A 16,294-nucleotide genomic window follows, 5' to 3' on the forward strand; every position below is an offset into this window, starting at 1 on the left:
TTAAGATAGGTATTCCCAACCTGAGGTCTTCACAATTCTGAAAACCAAAGGTCACATATTTCTGTGTTCTAAAAGTATACCTGTGGCACTTACTAAAAAGGGCAGATTTAAAAGATGCAGATTCTTTGGCTACTTTCCATACTGACTGTAATAGAATCTCTTAGGGATAGGACCTGGGAATGAGCATTGTTAAAAGATTCCGAGGTGATTTTTATGCATATTCAAGAAAATTTAGAGAATCAGGGGGAAACTAAAATTAATGTCCCTCAGATGATGGGGAAGGGAAGTGGAAGAGAAAATAATTCATATGCCTGGAGTACCTATTCTGTGCCTGGGAAAATATTAGGTATCTTCACCAATGTTATTTTTGTAATCTTCAAACAAGCCTATGATGTAAGTCTTATCATCAATTCCTTTTTACAAATAAGGAAATAAGTGAAATAACTCATCTATGGATCTATAAATGGTAAGTCGCTGGGTTAGCATTTAACCTCTGGGATGACCAGCTCCAAAGTTCTTACTTCTCACGTGGCTTCCCACTCTGCCGGACTTCTTAGCAAACCTTGGAGGGAGAGGGGACGTGAAGGCGCAGCCATGTGGGAGGTTTCCTAGGTCTGTCTCGGAGGGCTGGGCAGATCCTGAGCCCATGGCTAGTAGCTCCTGGATCAAGACCCCTTGACAACTTAAGAACTCTGAATTTGCATCGGGACCCCGAGTCTACAGCCTGGTGGGCTCCAACTGGAGAAACCACTGGCCGTCTGCCTGGTCACAAAACCTAAAGGTGGAGGCCACAGCGCCTCTGGACTTCATTGTAGGTGCAGCACACACACTGGCCTTCTGGCTGAGGCTTTAAAGACCAATAGCCCAGCTGGACCAAGGGCCTGGCCTGTACATGGAAGGTGGAAAAGAGAGGCCCTGGAAGCCAGCGTCCTATTCACTGATAGGAAAGGGGTGGTAAAAGATCATTCATGTGTGAGGAATTGTTCTGTCCCATCCTGGCTGGGATGGAAAGGAGAGCTGGTGAGACTGTGCAAACCCTGGAGAACACTGAAGCCCTCATATCTGGGGATTATAAATCTAAAGCAGTAGTTCCATTAAAAACACCTGGCAAGATCCTAAAAATCCTGCTCCAGATGATTTCATCGGGAAGCCAAAGAAGAGTACCACTGGTTGAAAGTGCCTCCAATGGCCAAGTGATACAGGTTGAGCCAGCAAACGCTCTGAAGGCAGCCTGCGCTCAGACGTGGTGGGGAAAGCTAAGGTTCGTCAAGTCCACACCATCAACCACAGTCTTTCCAGTATGAAACCTGGGGGCCGCCTGAAGTTTGGCTCGCTGACAGAGCAGGCTTCCCTTCATTTTTAATTTTCCATTGTAGGATAGAAGTGGCACAGGAGAATGAGAAAAAGAAACAGGAGTCAAAAGCAGGAGGGAGAAGTGGGATGTGACAGATACAAAGATATACCAAGGAATGTTCTCTCAAGCAGAAAACCACCAGCCCTAGAGAGCTGGAATTGGGGTATTGATAGCGGATCAAGGGGTAGAAGATGCCCGAGTGTCCAGTCTCAGACGAAGTGCTCTACTCACTGAGTGGATGATGCCTTGCAAAGCCTGAAAGCCATCATTTACAGGAAACACATGATCCTTACTGTCTGCAATCCGGGCCAGCTGAGAACACAGTAAACACACATACATGGAGACGTGTCAGGCTTGGACATGGAGAACTGAGGAAAGCCTCTGGATCCAGAGGGCTCCATCACTTTTAGAACCCAGAGAACTTGAGGCCTCGGAACGCAGGGCCTCACTGAAAAGCCCTCAGTAATAATGAGCTTACCAGAGGCCTCTCTGGAGCAGGCCCAGGGAGTCGGATCCAGTGTTCACATTTGTTTTAATACTTTTCTTCTTGGGAGCAGAGGTAAGATTGCCCAGCCAGATGAACATTTGGCCTGAGTTGATGTATTTATGGATTTGGGGGCAGGCCATTGGCTCATTTTTCTCCCATTCACCCAAATTTCTGTTGGCAACCGTATTTGAATCAAACCAACTCAAGTTTCCTTTCAGAGTAACTTCGAAAATAAATTCAGGTTTTGGTGTTGGGGGAAACCAATGAATGGGGACCCTTATCTTTCACCCAAACTGCTCATTGAGGAAAGGACCCTTGCAATTGGTTGGGCTGTTGCTGCTTTATGGAGCAGAGGATTGCAGAAAAGAGAAGCTGATCTGTGAGCTTTTCTGCTCCCAAATCTCTGTATCATTCTGTGATTGCCACAGTCATAGTTGGTGCCAGGATTTTTACTGATTGCAAAAGTAACACATAATCATTGGGAAATTTCAGAAAACCCAGCAGTGTTAAAAGAAAAAGAAAAAAAGCTATTCATTATCTATCTATCTATCTATCTATCTATCAATCATCCATCCACCCATCCATCTATCCAACTGTCTATCATCTTTCCATTATTGTTAATTTGATATATGTAGTCTTTCATACTTTTCCTAGGCAAGTATACACATGTTTATTTTAAAAGTGGACTCATCCTATTCCCACTGTTTTGTAACCCTATTTTATTCACTTAATAACATATCATGAGCATTGTCCTATGTCATTAAAATAAAAGGAAATTATGAACTACATGGAGGTATATTAATTTATGTTGTTAGCAAATGTTCACAATTTACTTATATATACTTGTACATGGTTTTTGCCCACTTGCCAATTATTTTCATTTTTTTGCTATTGAAAATGCATTGCATTTTTAATGAGAGAAAAGGGATGTTTGCCATTTAAATAAGAAAATAAGATTCGTTAAATTAATTTAAAAGCAAAAAAACAACCAACAAGTTTTCCAAGTTAATTCAGATCTGTTTTGACACCTTGGCAATTTACCATCCACCAGGGAAGTCAACCAAGAAAGAATGTTGCCCAGGTGGTCTTTGTTAAAGACCCTGAAGTGCATCAGCAAATGACTTCACATCCCTTACAGATACAATAATTCCCTTCCTGCTTAGCATTTCTGGAAAAATGATCTATCTAAGGGGTATTTATGCGGCTGATGCGCCCTCTGCACTGAATGCATGTGTTTTCTATCATTCACCAGCTTAGTGTGCTCCCAAAGCTGAGGAACCCACCGTCATACCTGTGTTTCATTGAAATCCTTCACACCGACACAGTAAACAATTGCACCAAGATCTCGGGATCTGTTAGCCTGGGTCAATGAAAGAAAAGACATTAGAGAGAGAAGCAGCGGCAACCATACTCCTTTTGGATTAGCCAGACTAGCCTCGATGATCAGGTATTTACTGAGCACCTACTGTGTGCCAGGTACCAGGAACCACAACCACGAGAGGACAATCCCTGTCCCCGAGGAGCTCATACTCTAGTGAACATCACACTCTAATGTAATTCATGGTGGACATGAGGGGAGCGATTAGTCTAAGGGGAAGTGTTGAGAAAGATTCAGAGAAGTAGAGTCTTGATGACGGGTTTTGAATGATGAGGGGAGGAAACTGTAGGCTAAGTCATGTTAAATATTCTGGAGAAATGATTATCTTTTCTATTCCTCTGATGGGTTTTTATCGACATACTTTTCAGCATGGTATAACAGAAAGGAAGGAACCTTTGGAACCTGATATACCTGGGTTTGCTACCTGGCTTTGCTCTGTAAATCTCATTTGGGATTAAACGAGATAATATATGAGAGCTCCTCACACAAGGCCTAGAACAATGCAGATGCTCATAAGTGCCAGGATTCTTTGTGAATGGGGTCTTTTTCATCCCCATAGAATATATTGGTATAATGGTATGGTAATTATGATCCATATTTGAATAGGTGAACCCATCACCTTTTCTACAATTAAATATTGAAAGGGGAAAATAATGAATTACATCCAGGTTTTGGCTTGATTTGAATATTTGATTTATTAAAGGCTATGATAGCTGATTTCCAGGTTCTTCTGTGTCTCAGAATAGAGTACCAAAATTGGAAATCCTTGGCATATACAGTAGGTGCTTAATAAATAATTGATAGTAAATATATGGTAGGCGCTCAATATATGCATATCGATTTGAATTTTTCCCCCTCTCTTAGTACTCAAACCCACCTGTGTCTAACATTAAATTTTAGGAGGGAGAGAAGAATATATCTTTTTTCCTTCCTATGAAAAATATTCCTTGCTGCTTTCAGGATAAAACAAACTTTTAGACACAGTCCAGCCCCAGCCTTATCTGCAGCAACTTCGGTTACTCTTCTTCTCCAGTTGGGCTTTATATAGAATTATCAAAAATGGAAATGTTCATTTTCTTCATATCTTGAGCTTTATCTTTTTTTTTTTGGAGTCTCTTTCTATTGGCATTGGCACGCCAAATATTTTCCCAAGTTTGCATGTGCCATACCTAAAATTCTTTTCTACTAACCCCTATTTTAAGCCTCTGACACCCATCATTTATTTTATATTCAGTTATTTCCTTATTAGGGTTTTTACTTTATTTGGCAAATAAGTCGCTTCACATTCCCATTATATAGTGAATTTCAACTTTAGAATACAGAAATATATTATTTTCCAAATGCTCAGGGAGTGTCTGCCATTTTTTATTTGTGTGTTGTCCCGCTGTGAATTATCCTTTGTACTAGTTAGGGGTACAGGGGAAGTAATGTCTTCACTTACATAATTTCCTCATGCCCTTTACCAGCTGGGGTTTCAAAAAGCCGAACGCTATTACACGGTAAGACCCAAGAGGGCAGCAACTGTGTCCTACTCATCTCTGTGTCCTTAGTGTCCAGCAAAGTGCCCAGCACGTGCCAAGCTCTCAGTTAACACTGAGTGAATGACTTAATGAATGTCTACTTTTCACTTGCTAGGGGAGCTGAATTTAAATTCAGTAGTAGTCAAGAGCTTGAGGTAGGAGTATCGCTCTGATTGACTTCTCCCCCAGAGGCCTCCCTCATTGCCTGTCTTCTTCCATCCTATGGTGCTTTCTAAGTTGGCCTGAATGAGCCTTTGTTACTAACGAGGGCTCAATACATTCCCAAGCTGCCCTGGTTTCCTTGGGCCAATTATACTTATAGCTCAAATCTAACACTTGAAAGGAGTTCCTGAAAATAAACATTACTTTCCAATTTTTGAATAAACCTCTTTTTCTGAATCTCTTTACACAAATTGAAAGCTTCATTTAAACAGAATTCTTTCACTTGTTTTGAGGAGTACTTTTTGAGAACATAAAGAAAAGGAAAAAGAAATTTAAAGGAGAGATTGCAATCGACTTTGCCACCAATTGATGTTCAAGTTTGGTTCTTAGAGTGAGAATCTCAACGATTCATGCATGACAAAATTGGCTCTTACATATTTCAAGTAATTCTTTCCCTTCCTCTTGTTTTTAGTAGAAAATATGAAGGAAAATGGAGGAAAAATGGTACCAGTGTTTTTCCTTAAAGTGATTTATAGTATTTTCAAATGGTTAGATCAATATAGTGCTTTCAACAAAGGCATGGTAGGTATTTTTTATCCCTCAAAACACAGAGTAATATGCAAATATTTTTAAAAGGAAAAACTGTCTACCATGTCTGAGACTTGAAAATTCACTTTAAAAATTAACCATTACTATTATTTTTTACATACGAAACACTATTTCATCCAGAGATTTTACAAAGAATACTTATCATTTTGCCTGAGTAGAAAGACTGCAACCCACTTCAGAAGGAAAAAGCTCTGTTTCTATGTCTGTGTTTAGACAGAGAAAGGCCAGGCCAGCACTTACCTCCCTCTCTGAATAGAAAAAGAGATCTTCATGGAGTTCTCCATCAGTCAGAGCAATGATGACACTGGCCGTCCTGTATCCTGCTCAACACAACACAGACCCACTCAGTCCATCCTGCTGTACCATGGGAAGCCCCTTCTCAGCCCTGGGAATCGATTTCTCATAAACTCAACCACCCGAGGTCAATATTCTGAGAATCAGCAACCTTTCTTTCACGAGAGGAAGCAAGTCCAGCATGAAGAAGAATGTCGGGACAGACAAAAAATGGCCAAATCTGGTGCAATGGTCGATGGACCAATAGCTGGGAGTAGCTCCAGTGAATCAAATGTGATTATTTTCTAGTAATGGTCCATGTGATTGTCACCAAGGTCTGAGAGCAAACTCCACCACCTGGGTAGTTCAGGGGTCCTTCTCAGACTCTGTAGTGACCACATGCACCACCCTTTGAAGAGTTTGGCAAAGCGTAATGGCCATCATGATTTATGAGCTGACTGGAAGATCTTACAGTAGTTGGCAAAACCTACTAGAATTCCTTCAGTGATTTTTAGACTTCCAGTAACACTGCTGAAGGTTGATTTATATTAACAAGTGTTGGTCTTGATACTGGTCTGTTCTACTTGTTGCATTTAGAATGAAATAGGAAGTGGACACCTCTACAGGCCTGGGAGAAAAATCTGCACTGTCATATTAAATCTCTTTTAAGAAATTTGTCTCAGATAAAGAAATGCTATCCATGAAAGACACTGCGGTAATAATAATAATAGCTAAATTATTAATAATAATCAAATTATTTCTATGTGCTAGTTATTCTATTGAGTATATTTTAGGCTTTTTTTTTTCATTTGAATGGTGTCTTAACCTTGGCATCATATCCAATTACAGTAATGAAGAGACTTGAAGCTCAGAGAAGGACAAGAAAATTAAATTTGACATAAAAATACAAGACTTTACTAACCCATCCAAGTATTTACTAATTTAATGAATTCAACATGCAGAACTGTTCATGGGCATTACAGATTGTGGCCCATAATGGGATCTTAATTACTTTTATGTAACTTTTCTTGGCATCAACAGGACAATAAGATTTGATCTGGTGTGTGTTGTTTTTCTATGCATTCCTTCTTTGTGATGAAGTATGTGTCCAAGAATTATAGACAATATCATATATGTCTTCTGAAGCATGAAACTACTGAGGCATTTTTTCAGAAGTAAACACAGGAAAAAAAGTTAAACAGTTTATAATGGTAATTCATAATATGGTCTTACCTTGACTGTTTTCATAGTAAATCTGCTCACTGGCCTGAAAAACAGGTGAAAGAGTCATTAGACATATAGCCACTGTTTGCCCTTCCAGATACCATATTGTGGCAGTGGGCTCTGGTGTTGGAGATGCAGCCGTGGCTCAGTCTTGATTCTTTATGTAATTCACCCAGGCTTCACTCACATATCAATGGATGACATTCATCTAAAGTTTACCTGACATTTAACTAACATACTTGTGAACATGGATCAATGTCTTCTCATAGACGGACACTTATTTTCCTTAAGGCTGAAGTCACTGAAATTCTGTCTGGACCACTGAAGCACCATACAGAAAAGTTCACCCTGGAGAGGAGGGGACTTGCATGATTCATGAGTGCCAGCCAAGCATTAGTTAACAAACCCTTCGTCAGTTCGGGGAAGGAGCAAGCAAAGTCATTTCATCAGTTCTTTTGGACAGAATTATCAGCGTACAAGCTTATGGGAAAAATTTTTTTCACTGTCTTGCCATTCAGTGTTATTCAGTTCCCTTCATACATATGCCTTATCTCATCAGCCATCCCTGTGTTGATGTTTCCCTATCACGCTTTACATTTGGTATTTAAGACTGTTATAATTACCCTTTGAAATCCTTCATGCATGTAAGTGTCTCCACCTGGCAGAACCTTCTGTAGTTCTTCTAAGCCTTGACGGATCTGTTCCCTGAAAGCCAAAGACACCCTGTTAGTCTTATTGGAACATTTTTTACTTTGCTGTTGACGGTCATAGGCATTAGTCTTTTTCTTATTTCCGCGGACACTGCTATCTTGCCCCAACAGTTCCCCAAAGCCCATCCAAGGGAAAGTCTGTGCAGTACGTTATCCATTCAGATCAGCCACAGCATAGGATGGGTGAGATTTAAGGACCGAGGGAAAAGACCCTTCTGCACGAAGCTCCATCTGCTTGTGAAAGTTTTCCATTCCCTTAACAGGACAAAGTTTTCATTCTACACTGGAAATCAGTCTTCAAATGCAACTGCTCCTGAGGGGACACAGCAACGGAGGCACCTTTATATCAAGAAGCAAATGGCTCATGTGAGCCAGAAAGAGGCAAATACCCAGAACCCAGGGCAAGGCCACCACAAGGACCGCGGGTGGGAGGGGCAGCCGTCGGAGCAAACGCTGCCACCCGCATGGCTGTGCCAAAGGAAACCGTGTAGTCAGCTTTGAAAATAAAAGCCCAGGCAATCTACGCTTTCCAGGACAACCAAGACTGCTTTCTGTGGGCTGGTGCCTGTGTTTTCTTTCTCTGGTTGTTCAAGGTGCTGAGAGGCAGGAAGAGGAAGTGGGTTACGGCATTGGGAGAGTGTGATGGCAGTGGGAAATGTGAATGATTTGGGGACCAAATAGAACCTTTGTGGATCATTCTCTTTGGGATGTAAGATGTCCACATCCATGTTTCTGTCTTTTAAATAGCTCCATGTTGTGCCAAAAAGGGCAAGAAAGTGTAATTTCCGAAAAAGACATTAACCTTATTCATAAACTGCAAGCCTATGAAAGGATTTGAAATTACCTTCCTCCCACTGGGGTCTCTTTAGTGGCAGAGGGTAGACGTGTACTATTTCAATTATGAAAGGAAGGTTTTTTTGAATAGGGAAAAACCCGGACATTTGAGTATGGCCTTGTTCAAAGATTTCTGATTTCATCCTCACACTGACCACTCAAGGTGGGTAGTATCACCCTCACATTACAGATGACAAAACTTAGGCTCAGAGAGGTTAAGCAGGAGAGCGGAGACTTGAAGTCAGATCCGTCTGACTCAAAATGGCTCAACTCTGCCAAGCAGCCTACCAGCATAAAACAGTGCTGAAGAAGTGGGCAGTTTTCAAAAACACGTGAACTAGTGAAGAGCAATGACAATTTCTAACACTGAATATTTACCTTCTGCCAGACAACTGACTGCTTAAAACAGAAATAATAACACCCTATTCTGCAGTTTGTTACATATGTAAAATATATGACAATAATATCACACAGGATGAGAGGGGATTATATGTAAGTATAATATTAAAGGGTTCTTCCATCATTTGAGAAGGGGCACAATATTAATTTATGGTGGCCCGTTTTAAAATAAAAATAAATATCGTAATCCATAGAGCAACTGCTAAAATGAAATGAAAGAGAAGATGTTACTATAGATCCTACAGATGTTAAAAGATAATAAAGGAATATTGTGAAAAACTTTATAGAAGTAAGTTCAACAATTACAAAGGAAATGAATAAATATCTGTGCATGCTATTGTATATAAATTATACCTCACTAAAAAAATACATAGAAAATGATCTTTTTCTGTCTACTGTAGTACCTGGAACATTATAGTCATTCAACAAATATTTACTGAAGAGGGGAGAGGAGGGAACAGACATCTCCACTGCTAATCATCCTGGGAGGAGGTCAATGTTGGGGGCAGCATGAGCTTCACTTGGCCATGTGGAGGGCGGTGAGGTAGCAGGTGACCCGGTAATCGACCCTAGGTCTGTGCCCATGGGGTGGTTATAAACCATTCTCTGTGTTGTTCTTCTTTACATTATCCCCAATATTTCAATAAAACCCATCAGAAGGCACAGTTTAATTTCAACTTTATTGTTTGATAATGAGAAAGGACATATATCTGTCCTTTCAGATTTCACTCATGTGCATTAGAAGGAGGGATAAAGATGAGAGCAGTGTCACCCACCGAGGCCACCATTGGGAGGAGAGAAGGTGACATGAGCACTCACCCGGCAGAGGGCAGCTTTGCCCTGCAGGTTGGCAGTTTCATGAAGGTAACGGTAGTGACAAGGTGGCATGAGGGTGAGGCTGAGATATGAGAATGAGACTGGGATAGGAAAATCGGGGTTTGTCTTGAGCACCGAGAGATGGCACCATGGAACCCTTCAAAATAGTTGGGGGGTGCTATGGAGGAGGGGGCTAATTTCTGACAATTAGGTGGGAGGAGATTACGCATTAAAAGTAAATGTGAGGAAAATAAGTAAATGTGGTGTTATCTTTCGTCATGGGCTAGCCAAGTCTGGGACAGTTTGGTAACACTAAAACTAGAACATTGTGTTAAGACTGAAGCTTAAAAAAGAGGGTTAAAAAAGGCATATTGGGGGTGTGGAAAAGCTTCCTTGGCTTCACTGTATTTTTTCCTGCCAAATAAAGTCTGGGAACTGGGGTGTTTTCTCTAAACCTACTTCCTTTTCTTTACAAGTTTTTTCTTGAGCTTTCTATTTTTTTGGTTTCAGAACAAGCAAAGGCTGTTTTGGAGACTGCCCTTATCCTTGGTGCTTTGTGTCTGGCAAGATAAGAACTCACTCATCCAAGCAGGGACCGCAACCTCCCCATATACCACCCTTACTTCTCAAAAGATCAAATGACTTCTGGCCCCACCTCCCCAGTTGCTGCCCCTTCTCTAAGCACCCACAACATCTAAGCAAACAAAACAGATGGGTTCAGGGAATTGTGGGACAATAGAACTATTAAAAAGGGACTGTTTTTTTTAATACTTTCCTAGAAACGGAAGAAAATTGGGAGAAAGATCTTTTAAAGTGGGTGATAAGAACCTCTCTGAGGACTTGGTTATTAACAAACGAAATGTTATCTTCCTGGGAAATGAGAGAGGCTGGGAATCCTATGAAGAGAGACTGCTATTAAAGAGTCTCCTGTTTTCCTTAGTGGTTTCACATGTTTGCCAATGTTCCTACTTAGAAGTTAAGAGTTCTCAGGTCACTTGTGTTCCTTTTGTAACCCTGGAAACATGTAACGATGGGCCTACAGTAGGTGACTTGTTGTTGAATGAATGATTCCAGTTCGAATGCATCCATCCATCCATTCATTCATTTCCACAACTATTTACTGAGCACGTACCATCTACCCAGCACTACGCTGGTTTGTAGAGTAGGGGATGGGGACACTCAGCCACAATGTCTGCTGGACTTTAAGTTGCCCTGGGAATTTTTCTACACTTCATGAAGATTACTTTCTGGGATTCCAGTTGTGTTGTGACATTTTGATAATATTTGCTGATGAAAACATTAAAACACATCAGGAAGCTCCTTCACAAACTTTTATCTCAAGTATTCCAGCGAAACTCCTACTGCAAAATCCTTCTTGGGGTTACGCAACATTTACCACATTTCCAGTCTATAAAAACAACCTCCATTACAATGCCAGAATAACCCAACATCAGCTCTGCATTGTTGACTTCTTGCCTCCTCTCAGAAGAACTTCTGTGGAACTGGACTTTTCTCAAATGTCCTGCAGTTGTTGGCTTCAGAGTCTCAACTTATATAATAAACACACATCACTATTACCACTAATGCTGCCCTCACATTTCCAGATGGGCTTAGGGCTCCCATATTGACTGCAAAAAACGTAGAGTGAACAGAAGGACAGAGATTAATCAAAGACATTTTGCTTGTGGAGTCATGAAATTCCACAACCAACTCTAATCATTTGTTTATAATAAATATGAATCATAGCCTGTTTGGGACTTTTACCTACAGATAGACTAACATGATTAATGATGTCGTGATGCATGTTGAAGCAAAGATCCTTTCCTATATTAGTTTTTAGTGAGGTATAATTAACATACAGTAGCCTGCACAGACATTTATTAATTTTCCCTATAATTGTTGAATTTATTTCTATAAAATTTTTCACAATATTCCTTTATTCTTTTAACATGTTTAGGATCTATAGTAACACCCTCTCTTTCATTTTGTTTTAGCGGTTGCTCTATAGATTACAATATTCATCCTTATTTTAAAACAGGCCACCATAAGTTAATATTATGCTCCTTCTCATATGATGGAAGAACCTTTTAATATACTCCCAAATAATCCCCTCTCATCCTTTGTGATATTATTGTCATATATTTTACTTTTACATATGTAATAAACTTCAAAATAGAGTGTTATTACTTAGGTCTTAAATAGTCAATTGTCTTTTTATGAAATTCAGAAAATCTTTATTATTTCTAGTATTTTTCCTTCCCTTTTTTTGTAGATCTAGTTCATACCTGGTCTCATTTACCTTCAGCCTGAAGAATTCCTTTAGCATTTATTTTTTGTAGTGCAGTTGGTGATTATTCTCTTAGTATTTTTTTTCCCTAAAAATGTCTTAATTTTGCCTTCAATTTTAAGGCTATTTTCACTGGCTATAGAATTCTAAGTTGACTTATTTCCTTTTGTCTCTTTAAAGATATTGATCCTCTGTCTTCTGGATTGCATGTGTTTTTTTCCTGATGAAAAGTAAGTGATTTTCATTGCTGTTCCTCTGTTCATAATATGTCTTTTCCCCTCCCCCTCTGACTGCTTTTAAGATTCTCTCTTTATACTGGTCTTCAGAAATTCAACTATGATGTACTTAGGTGATGTTTTCTTTGTGTTTGTCCTGCTTGGGATTCTTTGAGCTTCTTGGATCTGTGTGTGGAATACCATGTTTGGTATTTCAATTATACATCTATTAGACCACTTGATATCATCCCACAAATCACGGGTCCTGATTCATCCCCTCATAATCTTTTCTCTTCCTCTTTTTCAGTTTAAATAATTTCTATTAACTTGTTTTTAAGTTCATTAATCCATTTTCTGCAGATATTGTATTTTTCAGTTCCACAATTTTCACTTGGTTCTTTCTTTGAGTTTGTTTTTCTGACACCCATGTCTTCCTCCATTATATTCACCTTTTCCTGCAAATTCTTCACATGTTCATAATAGTTGTTTTAAAGTTCCTGTCTGCTAATTCCAATAATTGAGACATCTATGGTTTGCTTCCATTATTGTGTTTTTCCTTGATTATGGGTCACATTTTCCTGCTTCTTCCCATGTCTCATAATCTTTTAATTTGTATTTCAGACATTGTGTATAAAAAAAGCAGTGGAGACTTAGGTATAATGTTGATTTGTTTGTTTACTCACTGCAGAGTGTAAAGCCTTTTATCTTTGTGAGCTAGGGTAGGGGCTGATTATTTAGATTCTTCCTTGAGTTAGGTTGAGCCTGGGCTGGGCCACAGCCTTAATTAGAGTATATTCCCTGTTATTAGCTCAACTGCCAGCCTTCTGCCTTGCCCTGCCTTTGTGATCTTTTCAGTTCTTGAGCTGGGAGGGAGTTAGGAGTAGCTTCAGATACTTTTGCTTGATCTTTGGATTCAACTCTGGTAGGACTCCAGAATCCAAGCACCACAAGAATACATGAGATTAATGAGATTTTTCTCTACTTTTCACCAACTGTTCCACTGCTTGGAGAAATGGAGAGGTGCAGGTGAAGGGGGAGAATTGTCATGTTGAGAGATTTTTCTTTTTCATTTGGGGGGCTCTTTTGGAATAATCCATCCCTCTGGCACACATTGTTGTCTAAGGCTCAGCTGGCTTTTCTTCATGCCTGAAAGATCTCTGTCCCTGGCTGACTTGCTTTTCCAATTGTCCATACCCAGGCCAGGCATCTACCTCCAAGTATGGAAGCTTCTGCAAATCTCTGCTCAGCTATAAAGGGCTTGCTTCTCTCTAATTCAGTTCATCAGTGCTTCCTGTGTGTCTGCTAGACCCATAGAAATGTATGAATTTTATTTTGTCTGGACTTTTCTGGTTGACCATGAAAGTAAAGGCTTTTCATATCCTTCTACATCCTAACCAGAAGCAGACATACTGTAAAGCTTTTTCTAAGTATTTGTGACTACACATTTGCTTCAGGTAAGGAAGAAAAACACTGCAGGCTGATTACCAGCATATAAACATGCTCTAGTATCTCTCATCTTAAGAAAATAAGTCCTCTGTGTCTCCATGTCTCCCTCTACTTATTGACCTATTTGCATTTCTCTTCACAACAAAACTTCTTGAAAGAATACTAGCTTCCTTATGTCTCTGTCTTTCCTGGTGGAGTCTTTCTTCAAATGTGAAGTGATCTTTGGCTGTCTATTCAGAGCTAATGAGCGAGACCAAAAGACATGTTGGAAACTCCATGTGCACAGTGGTGCATGCCAATTGGTGAATGACCAGCTTTTGTCAACAGGCTTTTTTTGTTGAAGACCCTCAAATATCGGTGTATGTACACTTTTCCTCCTCTGAGATATTTATTTCTGCAAAGAAGTAGTTTTCAAACTCTCTCCTTAGATGTTGGATCTGGAATTGCCAAGGGGGAGGGCTGGAAATAGCAACATTTGTTATGCAGATGTCTCCACAATCTCCCATGCCTTGTGTCTGACTATGAAACCATTTTTTGTTTAATTTTGCCAGAGAATATACTTCTCTCCTCTGGTGGAGCTGGAGAAGGGATGATTTTCAGAATGTAGAGGTGGGTGGTTCCGAAGGCTGAACAGCTCCTTAGATAAACTGTTAAATGATATTCCAGTTTTCACCCTGTAGCCCTTCCTTGTCTTTTGAAGTATCTGACAGTCCCAAGTTTTGAGCTTTCCAGGGTTCTGCAAGGCTACGAGTCTTGTTCGTCTTCAGTGTCTCCTTCTGCAGGATTGCATTTGACTTTTCTCCACACTGCTAACATCATTTGCCACTCCTCTGTCTTCATATATAGCGTTTTTATGGTTTAACTATTTCTTCACTTCCTCAAAGATGGCCTTTCTGGCTTTGTTTCATATTCTTCTGGTTTTGGGGTGCTTTTTGTGAGAGAAACGGCCAAAACAATGCCTTTACCCCTCATTTAAAAATTGGAAGCCCTCATCTTTTAACCCATTCTGCTCTGAATTTTGTCTCCACAACTCTGCTGAAACTTCTTTTGTCAAGATCTCCAATGAACTCCACATTGCCAATCCAATGGTCACTTCTCTCACTTCATTTTACTCAGCCTCTTACAGCATCAGACACAGCTGACCTCTCCCTCAATTTAAAATGCTTTCTTCTCTTGCTTTCTATTACAGCATACTCTTGCCACCTCCCTCATCAGTTGTTCTTTCTCATATTTCTGTGTAGGCTTTTCCTTCTCTTCTAGAACTCTAAAGATTGGAGTGCCCCAGAACTCAGATCCCCCCATTCTTACACCTACACTGTTTTACAAAGTAATCACATTCTTCCCATGGCTTCAGTGTCATTCAAAGAAGCATGCACTTTGGAGGAGGATAGAATTGAATCCTAGTTCTACCACTTCCTAGGCATGTCAACTAAGTTCCGTGCACTTTAGATTTCTCCAATGTAAAATGAAGATGTGCAAGTATAAGAGTTACCCACTCTCTTCCAGCTCAATCTGCATCCGATTTGATGCAGGAGCTAAAGAGTGAGCAGAAATTGAACCTGGGCATCTGCTGGGAACTGGAGAGGCCACACCTGGCAGATAGGAGCAGTCCACGATGTGACACAGGGTCAAGTGCAGACCAGTAACTGACGTTCACTAAGAGGAGCCCATCAAGGAATTTCCAAAGGTTGCAGCCTAAGTTGGCACAAAGGACAGGAGTGATGGTTTAATCACAGGGCAATGTGATGAATTTGTCTGAACAAACTCCTCTCCACACAACTCCATTTTGGTTAGTTACTCATTTGTGCAAGGGTTTTCACCATGTAGTTTCCTAAGCCGCTGCTTGGCTTCTGAAAAACATCCCTGCAAGACCTTCCCTATCGCTAACCCTTTTCCCCAGTTGAGCCATATTTTGCAGGAGATGGGAGTGGTGGAAAGTGGGCTCTATATTCAGGGTTGCCTGAATATATAGCTTCCTCCTATGAGAACCTTCAGTTCCGTGTTCCTCTTAGTTCAATAGGGACTAAGTCTCTTGTGCTACTGGTGGCATCCAAAATGGTCAGGTTGATGTCCTTGAGGTCAGTACTACTGACCACGATGAGTGTTTGGAAGGGCATAGGATAGAGTGGCACTCTGCCAAGTCTTGTGAAATAGAGACTGTGGAGCCCAACGTCACCTTCTCGGGTGGAAGCTGAAAGTGGCTAGTCCTAGGGTAGATGACAGGCAAGCGCCTTCTGTTTGGTCAGACTACATGCTATAGTATAGGCTGGTGGAGGCCACAATTCTCTCCAAAGATAGGACTTCCCTGTCACACTTTGGAGAATTGGGCTGGAGGTGGGAATAGAGAAGACTGTACTAGGTCCATACCAGATAATCCAACTCACAAGTCATATGTGGGCACAATCTGTTTGAGAAGAGTCGGGGGATCATATAAGACGTTGGGAGGATGTGGAGCAGTGAGAACACTGATAAATCACTACTGGGAATGTAAACTGGTGCAGCCCTTTTGGAGAATAATTAAATCATGCCTAGTGAAACTACATATTTACATATCGTAAGACCTAAAATTCAATCCCTAGT

General features: G+C 40.4%; 1 protein-coding gene across 2 annotated transcripts in view; it reads right to left on the bottom strand.

Moving 5' to 3' along the window:
- Positions 1-16,294, bottom strand: part of ANTXR1 (ANTXR cell adhesion molecule 1) — a 218,814-nt gene that overhangs the window by 157,197 nt on the left and 45,323 nt on the right. For both annotated transcript variants that reach the window (XM_044772614.2, XM_070512010.1), the window contains exons 4-8: positions 7,631-7,712; positions 7,017-7,050; positions 5,751-5,830; positions 3,133-3,201; positions 1,586-1,666 (exon numbers count right to left, since the gene is read on the bottom strand). In XM_044772614.2, the coding sequence (XP_044628549.1) occupies positions 1,586-1,666; positions 3,133-3,201; positions 5,751-5,830; positions 7,017-7,050; positions 7,631-7,712 (346 nt within the window). The remainder of the gene's footprint in view (positions 1-1,585; positions 1,667-3,132; positions 3,202-5,750; positions 5,831-7,016; positions 7,051-7,630; positions 7,713-16,294) is intronic.

This window comes from Equus asinus, chromosome 6 (assembly GCF_041296235.1).
Source record: "Equus asinus isolate D_3611 breed Donkey chromosome 6, EquAss-T2T_v2, whole genome shotgun sequence".
Taxonomy (NCBI): Eukaryota; Metazoa; Chordata; class Mammalia; order Perissodactyla; family Equidae; genus Equus; species Equus asinus.